The sequence below is a fragment of the Lepidochelys olivacea genome (genome assembly GCF_965140295.1).
Source record: "Lepidochelys olivacea isolate rLepOli2 genome assembly, chromosome: 7".
Classification (NCBI taxonomy): Eukaryota; Metazoa; Chordata; order Testudines; family Cheloniidae; genus Lepidochelys; species Lepidochelys olivacea.
This window is the reverse complement of record NC_140417.1, coordinates 56,695,936-56,712,162: the sequence shown is the minus strand read 5'-3', so window position 1 is coordinate 56,712,162 and position 16,227 is coordinate 56,695,936. Positions and strand designations below refer to the sequence as shown.

The following is a 16,227-nucleotide window of genomic DNA, read 5'->3' as shown; positions in this document are numbered from 1 at the left end:
TATGATTCTACGATTTGACAGGAGGGAGTCCCACTGCTAAGAATCACAGGTTTGTCTACTACAGAAGCCACCTCTTCCCCCATCGCCTTGCTACTCCCTCAAAATGATGGGAGCCAGAGGGTCTGGAGGAAGAATGAGGAGAACTGGGCACTTGGAAGGAAGAAGAGATAAGTAGGAGTAGCTCCTTCCCCTTTCCTGTTTGCTTCTGCACATCTGCAGGACAGGACAAACCACAGCACATCTTTGGAGAGCTATTGGTCCCCTTCACAGGCCTTGTAATTAATATTGTCCCTTTCACTCCCCCATTCCCCGTAAACATTCTTCCCCATCAGTCAGGTTGCACCTTGAGATGGATCAATGCATAACAGAATCTAGAGGCTCCTGCCTGCCCCCATTCAAAGGTCATTGGTCTCCAGCTCTGACATGCTAATGTAAGATTGCTGGAGCTAACGATCTGTACCGACAGTCCAAAACCCATGGAGATAGTGACTTTGGAAATCAATTTAATCAGCTAAACATTGGTGCTCTACTCAGCCAGGGGAAGGCACTACACTAAATTCTGTTTGCTGCTTTTCCTTGCTGCAGAATGGCAAAACAATTGGTAACGTCTCTAATTTCAGGGTGCAATAATTTTGCTGCCTTTGACCCCATTCACATCAAGTTTAGAAGAACAATTTATACCTTGGCCCTATATCTAGCCTATCAATTTTGAATCCAAAATGATTTTTGTGAATTTCAACAGAGGGTCCGCACTCAGAGGTGTACTGCTTGAATTATAACTTTAACCACTATAAATCAAAGAGACAGAACTTTTTAGTGTAGATAAGCCCTACAATCCTATGATGTGCCAATGACCCTCAACAGCCATGGAGATTACTGGTGCTTAGCGCCTTGTAACACTGGGCCTGAGTTGGCCCCCATGTGGCACTGTGCTTGACTTTAGGTCAGAGGCTGACCACAGAAGCCCACAACAGTTACTATGATTTGGGTCCATAAAAACTTGTTCATGGCTCTCTCCTATCAAGATCCCCAGAGTTCGGGGTAGTTTAGACCTAGTCAGAACTTTGTGGCCCAGGCCTCTCCAGTTTAGAGTCCATTACCACTTCTGCACTTAAAGAATCTCTAGCTCTTGTGAACTGAAAGGGGAGTTGGTCATTTCAGACTGCTTGCCTCAATATAGTGCCAGAGGCATCAAGGTGCAATTTTGAACTGCTATGACCATGCTAAATACACCTGCAGTGGATTTGTAGCCAGTCCTGCCATCTTCTCTATTGCCCAGCTTTTCCAATGCTGCTGCACCTATGATTTCAAGGAGAGTACTGAACAATATACTGTAGAGCAGGGGTGCCTAACCTACAGCCCGCAGGCCACACACGGAGTATTTCACAAGGCCCCTGGCCTGCTTCAACACAATATACTAACGGCCAATTCATTAACTTTTTGTTGGCATGTGTACATCATTTTAGTTTACACAAGGGTGTAAACAGACAATACTGTACACAGAAACAACCTATCTAAACACATACGAAACAAGCTGAACTTAAAATATAAATCGATACAGGTAACTTTAAATCTTATTAAAATATATAGACTCTGTTTGGCCCACACAAGATGGTGCTTAGGGTGATGTGGCCCTCCCCTGCTGTAGGGGACAATCATACACTGGCTCCTGTAGGAGGGACAAGGTAACCTAACGGAACAGCCTTCAATTTGTTATGCGCCTGGGTCAGTCTCACTGCAGTGCAGAATGGGCAGAGCTCTGAAGACATGTTAGCTTCCCAAACATTCGGCAGCACATCCCATGACACAGGCAACCCTCAAATATCAAGAGCTAAGATGCCAGCCAAATTCCAAAATGCTTTGCAGATTGTTGGGTGTCCCTCGTGACATTGAGCTGGTGGGTGGGGCGGAGGAAAAGGGGACCAGAGAGCTCCCAAACCTATAGAGGATTATAGGCCAGGCTTTATTTTTATATTTCAGAATGTGTGACCAGCTCCAAAGAGGGATCAGTAATAACATGCACCCTTCCCCCAACCAGGGGATTGGACTAGATGACCTCCTGAGGTCCCTTCCAACCCTGATATTCTATGATTCTATGAACCAAAGAAACATGAATCCCAGCCTGCCACCTTACCTTCTGAAATAGCCTTCTTGACCGTTGCAATGTAGGCATCTGGCTCATCATCATAGGTGAGCTCTTTCCACTGGGCCCAGTCCCTGAAAAACCCGGAATAGTCGTCACAATCCGCCGCTCCGCAGAACAGCTTGACCACTTTGTGCGGCGGCCTCAATGCTTCCTGCAGGCTTGAAAGGACGTCAGGGAGGTAAAAGTTCTGCACCAGCTCGGCAGACAGCAACACAATGATGCATCGGCTGCTGCTGAATCGGTCGAACTCCTCAGAGGGAACAGCAGCCCCGTACTCCACTTCGTAGCTCAGAACCCGCTGCTTTCGGACATGCCGGCATGACAGGAAGAGGTTTTGAAGGTACTGACACCATTCACTGGCATCCCTGGCATATACAATCAGCACGTTGCATCCCCCAGCGCCCCCTGTGCAGATGAAAGGTGAAAGCAGAGAGAAGTTTTAAGCTCTGCAGCCAAAATCTTACCTCAGTTTTGGAGCAGAGAAGCAAATTCTCGTGTCTTCTAATTTGCGAAACGAGCAGAACCTGATGGGACATTAGGAGAGCAGATGCAGAGAGAATGAACAAGTGGCATTTGCATTCACAGAGCAGCTGTAAGGATAGCTAAACTTGTACTTGCATTTCCTGTTCTAAAATCTGAGTAGTAGCTCTTCCATTCTCTCAAGTCACCCTTGCAGGGGAGAGGGGGATTTCCGGTCCTGTTTTGAGTGAGACAAGTCACGGGTGGAAATTTTCAGATTGGGGAAGGAGGGGTTAAAGAGTCTAATGGGGGGAAAAAAGTCCCCCTTTGGGTGAAAACTGAATTCAAATTGATGACAGGGATTTTGCAAATTTGTAAGTGTGCCCTAGAAGTTAAATGCTCAGGAGAAGGAGTCAGCACTAAATAGAGCACACCTAAAAAAAGAAAGACCTTTATTCAGACAAGGTGTCTCAAGACTTACGGGAAGCTACCAGGGTCTTCATGGGGGCCAGGCATTTGCTCACTTCTTAGCACCATGCAGACGCCTGGGCGGCATGTGCATGTGTGTGTAGCTGAAATGAGTCAGCTCCGTCCCCCAGAGCCTGCAGTACGGAGCCACAACAGCAACCCCATAGTTCAGGCTTCAGATCCTCTCCTCTGCAAGCCCAGGTTTGACCTCCTCTCCTTTAACTTCCACAAAGGAAGCTTTTTGCCTGAAGTTTGGCAGATTAAGTCCCTGTGCATGGAGAGAAGGAATCGACATAGCAAACCCTAAAACTCAGCCTTCTGGCAGCTCCAAAGCATCTGTCAGTATTACAGCCAAAGCCTCCTATTTCAGGAGAGCCCATGCCTCTCCACTATTTGTTTCATATGCGTGTTCTAGAATATAAGCACTCCTGATTGTGAGGAAAATCTTGAAGGGTGAGCCAAAGTGAACCGATGCAGTGTTATGTCCCCACGTCCAAAGAGATCCTTAAAGTATGAACTTCCCCATTCACCAAAACGGGGCACTGACTCTAAAACGTGAAGATTACAGTTCAGTTTTCATTGTTAGTTTCAGTGCTGTTCATTTTAGCTGGATGTTTCTCCTAATCGGCCTTTCCTATGCTCCCAACCTGCCTCTCAATGTGTCCAAACCCCCAAAGCACTCACCCCCATCAGGAAAAAGTAAAAAAGCTTTTATCAAAAACTAGGTGTCAATCTCTGGTTTCGTTAAGCAAAACTTCTGGTCATCTGGGGACACTGTAAGTGGGAATTTATCAAGACAGGTGACTGCAAAAGTTAAATGTCCACATTTAATTCATTAATATCAAATCAAAATTAAGCAGCCTCAGAAGGTTCCACTGTGCTGCTGAAGCCAGGAGCCTTGCAGCAGAAATTAGGTTCAGCTGGCCAAAGTATGCAGGGCCTTCATCATGGCTTGTGCGGAGGGCTGAATTAAGGCAGACAAATGCCTCAGTCTGTGCGTCCCAGTCATGCAATGACAGACAAACCATTATTTTTCTTCTAAATTGAAGTTGATTCTAACCCTTATGGCTGAGAAATGAGGTGTGACAGAGTGACCCAAGTTTAACCAGTGCAGTGATGGTTTCCTGAGTCTGCAGACAGGCTCTAGCAGTGGCCGAAGCAGCAGCCATTAGATTCAAACAATTAATGAATCATGCCCCAGCTACAATGAAGACAGAGTTATAAATGAACTACTCGGACAGCTGCATTTCTCTGGGAAGATGCAGATCCCAAAGCATATGAGAGCTGGGGACATTCTTAGTTGATAGGATCTAACTTTGGAACAAACTCCCAGATGAGCAAAGCCGGAATCTGACTGTCTTTAGAAAACACTGCAAAACCTTCCTGTGACTTTTAAGTTGTGCGAGCATTTTGAGGCTGCACCAGTGCAAGGACACAAGGGAACAGGGAGCCTCCTTCCTCTAGCACTTGTGCACAAGATGCAGTCATAATTTGATAGCCAGTACATTCAGGCTACTAGCTCTATTAGCACCATTTACCTCTACAGAGGGGGCATAGCTTGTGACCATTGCACTGTGGTGAGCAGCTTCGCAGGGAGGCACATTACACCTGTTGGTGAGTACATGTCAACTGTGCCCTGCACAGCCATAATTCTCCTCGCCAGCCTCCCTTTCCCCCTAACCGACCTGTGCTAGGGTAACGAATGTATGGATTCCACAAGCTCTCCACCTCTGAACCAAGGCTGCAAAACGTTAACTTGTTTAGCGTCAGTGGGATGGAGGTGTTGAACATGTAAGTGTTGGTCCACAGAGAAACAGAACCAAGGAAATCCCCTTGTGTTATAATCAATGCTTTAGCACTCTGTTTATAGACATTCTTAAGTCAGGAGATGTGACTATTTTAAAGAAAACTAAACCTCAAGCAGTCTAGAAATAGTCAGTTAAGACGTCAGCAGCAACCATCCCTACCTTTCACTCACTTCCCCTTCTTGCCAGTGGGAAAACACAGAACTTACTACACTGGATCCAACCTGTGTCCGTTTGGCCCAGTACCTAGTTCTGAAGCATCAAGCACATAAGAAAAGCCACATTGGGCCAGACCAAAGGTCCATATAGCCCAGTATCCTCTCTTCTGACAGTGACCCAGAGGGAAGGAACGGAACTGGTAATCATTAAGTGATCCCATCCTCTGTCGCTCATTCCCAGCTTCTGGTAAACAGAGGCTAGGGACACCATCCCTGCCCATCCTGGCTAATAGCCATTGAAAAGCACCAGCCAGTGCAAGAGAAAAGTGCAAGGAATGGGAAGATATGGCATAACCTGATCATAAGGTGAGCTAACACGCCCAACATCTGTTAAAGTAAACACTCAAGGAATATAAACCCTCATGCTTCCAGGCACAAGGCAACAATTATGAGCTGTGCCTTAATAAGGAAATCCACAGTTACAGATCTAGCTCTTTTCTCCTAGTAAGCTCCTATCCTCATGTGTTGGCAGTGAGTTCCACAGGTTAGTTTGCATGATGTAAAAAGAGAGTAGACCGTACGTGTTTTTAATTCTCATTTTGAACAAATTCATTTCCCTACCTTAGATTATGATAAAATTAAAGAACTTTGAAGTCTTGTTTATGCTTCTGGTACTGTTTAATTTCTGCATTGCTCAACTGAGAGAACAAAAAGCTGTTTTCTTTTACTTTATAGAAAGACACTCTGATAGCTCCAACCCATGTTCAGCAGCACTGCAATCACTGCAGGAGCATATTCGTTTTCTAAGCTTATTTTCATTTCATGGAAAGATGTCCACTTGTCATAGGTTTTGCAAGAGCTTACATGTACAAGATATAAGCTTTGTGCCAAATTTGAGCTGACGTTACCCCCATTTAATGTCTACCCTGTAAAACACACTGCATTGCAACGTCATTCCATTTTGCATGATAAGATTATAAGTATCAGGGAGTAGCCGTGTTAGTCTGTATCCACAAAAACAACAAGGAGTCCGGTGGCACCTAAGTGGTTTTTTACCCACGAAAGCTTATGCCCAAATAAATCTGTTAGTCTTTAAGGTGCCACTGGACTCCTTGTTGTTTTGATTAAGACTATAAATTAGCCTGAAAGCCCCAGCTGAGATTGGAGTCCCATTGCATTAGGCACTGTGCAGAGACAGAATAAATCTACATTGCAAATGAAGGTGTGATTAAAATGTGGTACACATACCCCCATTGGCTTTGATCTAGCTGGCATGGATAAGAATGGTAGTGAGGATGCGGCAGCACGGGCAAACTGCCTATGTTTAAGCCGACCGGGGACTCTAGGTACGTATCCAGGGTCCGCACCAGGGTCTGTGCTGCCACGTCTTAATTGCTATTGTTACCCATGCTGGCTAGATCAAAGCTAGTGGGGGTATGCCGACCCCTGCTCCAATCCCACCTTCGTTTGTGGTGTAGACATAGAGTCCCTGCTTCAAGAAGCTCACAGTCTAAACAACGGCTAGGAGAGGGAACTCCTCAAATTCACCCATGCTATAAATTGACTAATTTCAGTGGAGCTAGAGCAATGGCTGCATTTGGCCCATCATAGGTATTATGAGTCGATGAAGTGCTCTGGGATCTGTCTGGATGGAAAGCATAAATAAAACCATTATATTTTTCAGGGAATCAAATATTGGTATTTGATAGAGGATCCAATTTTCCTCTTGTTGAAAAGAGTAGCCAGTGACTTCAAGTGAAGCCATAGCATATATTATATAAAGATTACATTAATATGAATAGGTCCGAATCCTTCAGAGTGAGAGCGCGTCCAAGAGCTGCGGACTACTCTCATCTCCCAGTGAGCAAATGGGAATTAAGGTGCTCAGCACTTCCCAGACCTATTGGGTTTAAGTTGTACAGGAGCTAAGCATGCATTCTCTCGTTGGACTGCGTAACAAAGCAACAACCCGTCTCAGTACTAATCGCCTCAATAATTATTAACTAACATGTTATCAAAGGTTTACTGCACCCGGAAACCAGCACTTTATTTCAAGTGTCACAAGCAAAATACGGGGAAATAGCTGAAAAAATAACCAGATAAAAACCTTGTAAGCAAGATCTCAGTGATAAGAACGTAAGATTGGCATTAGATAGTGTGTGACCCTACAGCAGTTCTGCTTGCCACCGAAAATCTCCTCTTAGAACCAGATTTTGTTTAATGAACAGAGAGTAATTTTTGGTATCTGCCTGCCTGTCCCTTGAGACCTCAGTCTGAATTATTTTTACATCACAAGGAAACATGCATCAGTGAAACACTAAAGTTGCTTCACATCATTGAGATGGCACGTTTTTTCCCTTTTAGAGAAAGAGAGAAAAAGCACAAACACGTAATTTCCCCTGCAATAAGGGGAACTTGCACATTCAGTGCCAGCAATGAAGGCTTACACAACAAAGACCAGATCCTGCTCCCATTGGAGTCAATGACCCTAAGCCAATGGCATTAAATTTTAGCCATAGACTTCTTAACCAGAGAGATATCAGTTTTCTTCTACCACAGCCTACGATAGGTTATAGGCTACCTTGAGCTGTTTGGTGCAGAGGATCATGACAGACAAGGCAGCCACATGGATGGGAGTAGAGAGGCATTTAATGGGCACTGAAAGCTTATCAAGACACCATGGAAGGCCCTGCCATGTGGCTGGGCACTGTGGGAGACAAAGCAAGGGGATGGATGTGTTGCCTAGGTGATTTTCCACTTTGAAGTATGCCCAGAGGTTAGGAGCGTTGAGTCAGCACTATGCACCTCTCTTCTCCCCACCTCCTCCCCGCCGGCCGCATTCAGAGTGGGAAGTAGCAGGGTGAATATTGCCTCTGCTAGCAAAAATTGCATAGCCCCATGACATCAGCCTGAGGGAAGCAGGCTGACATGGAGGAGCCCAGGGAGCTTTGTGAAGGCCTGGGCCATCTATGAGGGTTGCAAGGTAGATCTTGAGGACCCGCCATGGGTTATGGGCTGGAACCCTCCTGCCCAATTCCACAGGGCAGAACGGGGTGTGGTACTGTAAAGCGCCCCAACACACTGCACTCCCCCATGTAATGCTGTGGAGGAAACACTGCACCACGTGTACCATTCCATCTTACCCATATCAATATGAATTCACTCATTCTGTGTGATACACATTAACCCCGCTTAGGCGCAAGGGTATGTCTACACTGCAGTCGGAGACAGGGTAGGCATGCTCACGCAGCACTAGCTTTAATCTAGCTAGCACAGCTAAAATAGCAGGTCTGGCAGAACCGACTTCAGAGCAGCCTGTAGAAGTTTGCCTGGAACCCTAGATAAGCACTCACATTGCTAGCCCCTGCGGGGGTCCATGCTGCCATGTCTGCATGCAATTTTTAGCAGTGCTAACAAGATTAAGGCTAGTACAAATCTGCCTGCCTACACTGCAGCCACCAACTTTGACTTAGCTATAGCCTAAGGGTAGGGCTTCACTCAGATTCTCTAAACTCAATTGTAACCACAGATGCAAGCTTGTGGACTTGGTGTTTCCCAAGCCTATGCTTGAGCGTCCACACTGAATGTAAACCTGGGCTTACAATTGCTGGGCTTGGGCCTCAGAGCTGTGCTAACGTGTCCATGCTGCACTACACGGGCTTTCTGTTTCAGGGCTGTGGCTTGAGCTGCATCCACACTGCAAAATAACAGGGCTTGGACGTGAGTCTGAGCAGGACTCAGGCTCTGACCCACCCCTCTAGCAGGGTCTTTGGACCCGGGTCCTGAGGGCGAGTCAGACTGATTTGTATATGGACGAAAAGGGGGCTTGGGCTCAAACCTGAGTAAAAGTCTGCGCTTAGTGTGCAGTGGGGACATGCCCAAAAAGGCTGGGGGAAAGGAAGCAGGATTACAGTGAGCTAGCTAATAACCTGCACTTATCTTGCTGTGCAAACTTTTTGGAAGTGAAGACGTAGCCTGAGAAAGAGTTACAGTTTGGTTTCTTCCCCAAGGCAATATCCAATGGGTGCTGTTCCCAACACTGCCCCCACATGAATTGCACCCTTCTTTCCTTCCCTTTGGACAGCATTAACTGTGGCATGCAATGAAACTGCTTAACATAAGCATGGCTATATTGGGTCAGACCAATGGTCCATCTAGCCTCCTTGCACGTGCCAGATGCTTCAGAGAGTATGAACAGAACAAGGCAATTTCAATCCTTCCCCTGTCACCCAGTCCCAGCTTCTGGCAGGCAGAGTGTTAGGGGCACCCAGAGCATGGGGTTGCATCCCTGACCATGCTGGCTAACAGCTACTGATGGACCTATTCTCTGTGAACTTATCTCATTCTTTCTTGAACCCAGTTATAGTTTTGGCCTTCACAGCATCCCAGGTGGCGAGTCCCACAGTCAATCCACAGCGATCGGGGGCAACTAGACAATAGGCAAGGGCTGAGTGCTAGCCAGTGGACCTTTTGGGTGCAGAGATGGAGTTCACTCACCCTGCATGACCCAGCCCAGGGCCTCTGACTCCAACAGCGTCGCCAGCTGAGCCCTGTGGCCAGGGGGCCAACTTTGAAGAGCACTGGTGGCCGTGGGGGGAGCCAGGGGATGAAGTAGGCACTGGCTCTAGCTTCCAAGCAGCAGATCCCTGGGGCACAGGGGCTGGCCGGAAGGCAGCAGTTGCAGCGGCCAGTCCTGGGCGCAGCCAGCTATTCTCCAGAGTCTGGGATGCCCAGCGCTCACACGGGGGGGTCTCACCGCCGGGGAACCTACGCAGCCATGCCCCCCCCGCTTTCCCTCCCGCTAGCGGGCACGAGGCGGGCAGCCCGGGCCAGTCCCGCATGGGGAGTCCTTAGAAAGCCCGGGCAGTGGCAGGCGCTTCCCCCTACGCAGTGAGCGCCCCCGAGCGGGGGGTAGGGGAGGCCGCGGACGCCGGGGGTCCAGAGGGGAGCGCGCCCGGGGAGGGAGCCCGGCAGGAGCCCGGCATGGTCCGGGCTGGGGGCGCGATTCCCGGCGGGGATCCGAGCCTCAGGGGTGGCCGTGCGGGCAACCTACCTGGGCTGGCCATGATCCGGGGCTTGGGCGCCTTCACATCCCCGGCAGCGGCTCCAGGCCAGGGCGCTGCCGCCGCGGGACGCTGGCTGCACCCGGCAGCCTGGTGGGAATTTCCTCCTCTGGCCACTTCCTCCGCGAGGCAGCGCCGGGGGCTGCCGCCCTCCCCTCGCCGCGCCCGCCCCGCCTCGCCTCGCCTGGCTGCAGCCGCGGCCCCAGCGGGGCAGAACGGCCTGAGCGCCGGCTCCTTCCCTGGGAGCGCGGCCGAGCGCCACGGACGGCTCCTCTGCAGCCCCCAACAGCCCCCTAATGCTCCACCCGCAGCCAGCCACGCTCCACTCGCTGCTTCGGTGCCCCGCTCCCAGCCCCGGCCGGCCCCCGCAGGCAGCGCCGCCGCTCCTCCCGGCCTCCCTCCGCAGCACGGAGCCTCAAACTGCCCCTGGCGAACCAACAGACCCTCACCAAGCCCCGGGCCTTTCCCCGCCCTGGCACTACCCTGGCATCGCAGCCGGCCTGGGCCCCCAGGGCTCCCTTCCTGACTTCCCCGAAGAGGGCAGATCCCAGCCTTTGCCGTCAGCGGTGTTCCTGAGACCTTGTCTGTACAGTGAGGGGAACCAAGGGGACTCAGCTGGTGTAAATTCCCACCCTCCCTGGTGCAGTTCTCGTCTGTGTGGGCACTTATTTCACACAGGGGCCCTCTTCCGAAAGCAGGTGTCCAGGCATACCTGAACTGAAACAGCCTGAGCCTAAAGCGATATGCATCCTTTAATTAAAGGTGGCACTTTAAGCCAGTTTAGTTAAACCAGCACATGCCTTGTTCTGGGTTAAGAGTGGCTTATTCTGCTTTTGTTTGAACTGATCTCTATTTGACTTTGACCAAGGCTATATCTACCCTACATGTATGCCAGCATAGCCCTACCATGTAGTCACACATGCACCAACAGAAGGGGGAATTCAGTGGGTCTAGGAACACCACCTCCCAGAACAATGTGCGCTATGCCAACCAGCAGAACCCTCTTCTGCCAGCCTAGCGTCAGGTACACTGGGGGTTTTGTGAGCTCGGTCACAGAGGGGAATGGATTTGGGTTTGATTTTTTTTCAACACCCTGACCAACAAGTTTTAAGTGTAGATTGGGCCTTAATTTAAGTCAATGAGAGGTCAGTTCAAACAAAACCAATATAAGTCACTCTTTGCCCAAAATAAGAGGGTCCATACAGGGGTCTGCACTGGTTTAACTAAGCTGGTTTAAATCACCCCTTTATTTTAACTAGTAAGACTCAGGTTGACAAACCCCAGTACCCATCCCTTTCCTTGTGGTGCTGTGCCGGGAAGAGCAGCAGTGGCATTGCGTGTGTACAGAAAGTTTTGCTTTGGATTTTGTTTCCAATGGAAGCACTGATTCCCCCATCTGACCAGATTCTTAGAGCATGGAACTAGGGGTGCAGGGGGTGCTGCAGCACTCCATGGCTTGAAATGGTTTCCATTAGATCCAGGGTTTACAGTTTGGTTTAATGGCTCTCAGCACCCCACCATACAAATTGTTCCAGCACCCCTGTCTCAGAGTGACCCCGTCATGAGGATGATGAGGCATAGGGTCACAGGTGTGGATGGGAAGGGTTCGGCAGCTGAAAGGAAGATGGGAATATAAATAGGGCACACGTTTCTCCTCAAATAAGGAGAATTCTCTCTCATCAGCCTGCAGGTTTGCCTCAGGAGAGGATGAATGTTTTGAGTATTCAGGCTCATTATATTCAGGCTGTTTTGGGAAAGTAAGGGTAGGAAGTCAGCAAGCAGCAGGCCTGCTTGTGGGGATAGAGGAGAATTTGTCCTTCAGACGCACGTGCACTTGGCCTGTCTACCAATGTCATCATTTCAGCGGGCAGAGAAGCTCCATCAGAAGTTTACAAAGAGCAGTGACCCTAAGACAAGCCCTGAAAGAACGGAACAGCCACATCAGACCTGTGATTAACAGTAAGCAGCTCAAAGCCACTGCAGTCACACCCATTCACACTAGGCCTGGATTTGACTTAGTATCTGACTAAATGGCCCCTGGTCTTTTAAACAGACACAAGACTCTCCTTCCCTTCCAGTCCTAAACTCTTGTGCAGTATTGCACCATCTGTCCCGTTTCAGCTCCGCAGTGGCTGCGTTTCAGAAGCAGATCTACAAGCTGACAGAAGTCACTTCCAGTTTGTAAAGCCCTTTAGGAAGAAAGACACCTACCCGCCCCCCAGGGTGGAACTCTACTGGTGAGGGATTATGCCAGCAATTAATTAGGCCCAGTGTTATATGTTTTTGTTTCAAATGAATAATCCTGGCCCAAGGAAGAGGAAATAGTGAGCAGTTTGTACATGAACACTACGACATTCACTCCCCTTCCCTCGCACAATTTACAGCTAAATTCTTGAGTATGCATTTGCTAACCCCATATCCTGCATGGGTACGGTTGACCTGTATACCTTTCAGTCCAGTGCAGTGATGCATGTTCCTTTCTAGTGGTAAGAGCTCCCTCATGTGTTGACAGGTTGTAGTTCATTAACAGAACTGGCCGCTCATTTAAACATCACTCTCCTCACCTTTCTTTTCTGAAAAAAGAAAAGGAGGACTTGTGGCACCTTAGAGATTAACCAATTTATTTGAGCGTGAGCTTTCGTGAGCTAGAGCTCACTTCATCAGATGCATAAAGTGGAAAATGCATCCAATGAAGTGAGCTGTAGCTCACGAAAGCTTATGCTCAAATAAATTGGTTAGTCTCTAAGGTGCCATAAGTACTCCTTTTCTTTTTGCGAATACAGACTAACACGGCTGCTACTCTGAAACTTTTCTTTTCTGGACACTAAACATCTAACCCTGTTCTTCACGGGCAATCAGGGGAATCAGGAAAGTGCACGGAATTAGCAATTCCTATGTGTCTGCTTGCCTGGGAGATGTTTGGTTCTAGGAGAAGTTCAGCAAGCAGGGAAAGTTAACTTTGCCCCACAACAGGAGAGTTAAAAAGGACCCATCCCAAGTTCTTAGTCACCTGCTCCAGAAGGAATTCTTGGTCTCCTGCAGTCCTATTGACACTGAGCTCCCACTAACTGTCAGTTATTACCCTTTGCATGAAGTACGTCTGCCTCAGTTCCACCATTTCCTCCCTTATAAATTACTTGACCCAAATCTGCCTCCTTACTCACTTGTCTCCATGAAGAATCAGCCAGTCCCACGCTAGAAGACCCCTTGGAAACACGACTGCTTTAATGTTGTTCAGTCTTGACTAACTCTGGCCACTCCTGATCTCCCCCTTTTAAGAAGGGGAGGCTTTTCCTCCTCTGTGATTTGCATGCACTGCAACCAAAAGCCAATTGGAAAGGAAAGGAATGTGACCTGGGCATGTGTGGAATCCAAGTGAGCTAAAGACCATGAAAGTGGAACTAAAGAAGGGCCATTGAATCCTACTCACCAGCTGATGGTGTTTAGTAAGCTGGTATTCCCCTCACTTTGTGGGGCACTGCATCACAGTTATTGCCTCCATCTCTATCCCACCTTAACTCAGGACTCCCAGCTGGTGCTAACCAGAATGCTGGATTCCGATCTCTCTTCCTCCCACCTCTGCAAGACTGCTTTCTGTCATTACAGTGGCAGCACTCCATGTTAGTTGTCTCTTGCCTTTTGCCACTGCCTTCTCTATAGCCCAGCTCTCCAATCCCTAGTATCCAGAATGCTGCCAGCCATCCTATTGCAAATAAAGAGAGGTGACCCCATGACACTCAAATTTCAGTATTCCAGGATCTTGAGTCAAGATTCCCTCCTCCTTTTTTAAAAATGCTCAGATTTGTTGCAAGCCAGCCTCAGAAGTTCTATTCAACGTGTCTCACACTGACCTCTCTCCCTTATCATAATCCTGCTGCTGATAAGAAAGGCCTCTCGTGGTATCTCCATTTTGAACAACAGCTCTTTTCTAGTGTGAGAAGGAACCATCCCTTCTCCCTTGCCTATGCCTCTTTTGTTTTGGGTCTTTCTTGAACTCCATCAAGGACACTGAGCAATAGTTTGGCCTGAGATACTAAAATAAAGTTGCATTGAAAATCATTGGCTGTCTCACTTCAGAGATGTTAAAGGCTCCACAGAGTCGATCAGTACCATTTACTGTCACTGATGTCAACCTCATGGGAAGAAGCGATATGAGTAGAGTTGGTCAAAGTTTCCAGCAGAATAATCCTGTTGGAAAATGCAGTTTTGTCTAAACTGAAATGTTTCACAGGAATGAGTCAGTTGACAAGAGTTGACTGGAAAATAGCAACGAGTTGTCTTTGCTATATTAAAATGTTGGATATTATATTTAACATTTTATTTTATGCATTGGCATTACTGAAACAAAGCATTTTTACCTTATTAAACCAATCTGATAGTCCTAAACTGAATTTTTTTGGAATTTGTTCCATGGAACATTTCATTTTTTTGTTCCAATTTAGAACAAAAAATAAAAAATGTTGGAATCTTCTATGAAACAGAAATTCTCTTTTCCTACCAACTCTAGTTACAAGTTTCCCCAAAGGCCAAGAAACTGCTACTAGAAAAAAGAGGACTTACACATGTGCTGTGTAATATGGACATGCCAGTAATGTCTAAGCAGAGTTGCATGTCTACACTTACCTCTGGAGTGATCGATCCAGTGGGGGGTCAATTTATCACATTCAGTGAAGACGCGATAAATCAACCGCTGAGAGCTCTCCCATCAACTCCAGTACTCAACCAGAGTGAGAAGCATAGGCGAAGTCGGCTGGGGAGTGTCAGCAGTTGACCTACCGCAGTGAAAACACCTACGTTATTCACGTAGCTGAAGTTGCGTAACTTAGATCAATCTCCCCTGCTCCCTAGTGTAGACCAGGCCTAAAAGATTCTAATGAAAGGTAGATTTACCACCCCACTCTCCAGCAACATATTTAACTTTAATGTGGAAGATTAACTCCTCGTGGCAAGTAGTTTTGCTCTGATTTAAGGAAACAGAGCAAGTAGTGTCAGATAAAGAATTAAGTGACTTGAAATTGGTAAGCATCTAACATTTTCCCATGTGGGACAGATTAAATCTTTACTGTGAGTCACAAGCTTCCACAATGACCTTCCACACAGGATAGTCCAAGATGAATGAGCAGCAGTGAAGTAGTTTGGGTTGACATTTAGGAGCTAGGATTCAGAGTTAACTTACTATTAAGACAAATGTAGCAGTTTACACCTCAGCCATTATTTCAGACTGTCCTTCTACAGACTCAGGAGACAGGAATGCATGATGGTTGTGTTCAGAAGAGTTACTTTGCTGAGCATCATCAAGGTTCTTTCTTTGTTGCCCTTCTGCAGAACAGAAGTAAATGTCCAGGGCCTTGGAGGTCAGCTTTCTAGGGGAGGAGAAATTATTGATGTGGAGTATGAGTTTATTCTACACATAATTTGTTTATTTTCACATACCCACTTGTCTTAGAACAGAGGTTGTCAAACAGCATGCAGGCAAAGCCCTCACCCGGAAATCCCAGCCCAACACTAGTTCCTGGTTTCCAAGGAATAACTGTGCCACAGGCAGAGAGCAAACTCTCCGGCTGCTCTGCCCAGCAATTTGCAGAGCCCAAAACCATACCACACAGTATGTCTTCCCAAGACTGACCATTTGCTTTCACACTAAGAAAGGACTCGGGAGAACACCATCACCTGATAATGCCTGCTATAACAGTATAGAAGAAAGAAAATAAGCATAAAGGGAACCATAGTCTCGTTAAACCCAGTCCTGTGATGCCAAGTGTTGGGCCCAGCCTTCCCAAAGACATTCTCTCCTCCAGCTTCCATGGGGACACTCTTACAGCCTCTCTCCTGAGCACTTGTGCAAGGGAAGGTGGGAGGCTGAGCTCGAGTCAACCTCTTGTTCAATGAGAACAGCTGGGACTTGTCTATATGCAGAGTTGCACCAGTTTAACTTCAGGTGTTACTTTAAAACAGAAGTGGTTTAGTTGGTGAATCTCCAAATGCCTGAGAACTGAGAATGCCTGATGGGGCAAAAAACATTGTCGCAGGTAGTTCTGGGTACATGTCGTCAGGCCCTCCCTCCATCCCTCCCTCTGTGAAAGCAACGGCAGACAATCGTTTCGCACCTTTTTTCCTGAGTTACCTGT

General features: G+C 47.6%; 1 protein-coding gene across 2 annotated transcripts in view; it reads right to left on the bottom strand.

Moving 5' to 3' along the window:
- Positions 1-13,332, bottom strand: part of PIK3AP1 (phosphoinositide-3-kinase adaptor protein 1) — an 87,917-nt gene extending 74,585 nt beyond the window's left edge. Inside the window, exons 1-2 of one of the 2 annotated variants that reach the window (XM_084634079.1) lie at positions 13,264-13,332; positions 2,135-2,551 (exon numbers count right to left, since the gene is read on the bottom strand). In XM_084634079.1, coding sequence (XP_084490205.1) covers positions 2,135-2,551; positions 13,264-13,273 — 427 coding nt within the window. In that variant the 5' untranslated portion in view covers positions 13,274-13,332. Of the gene's footprint in view, positions 1-2,134; positions 2,552-10,089; positions 10,361-13,263 lie in introns of those variants that run through there. The other variant, XM_084634078.1, reaches the window with a different exon arrangement.
- Positions 13,333-16,227: the final 2,895 nt, after the last annotated feature.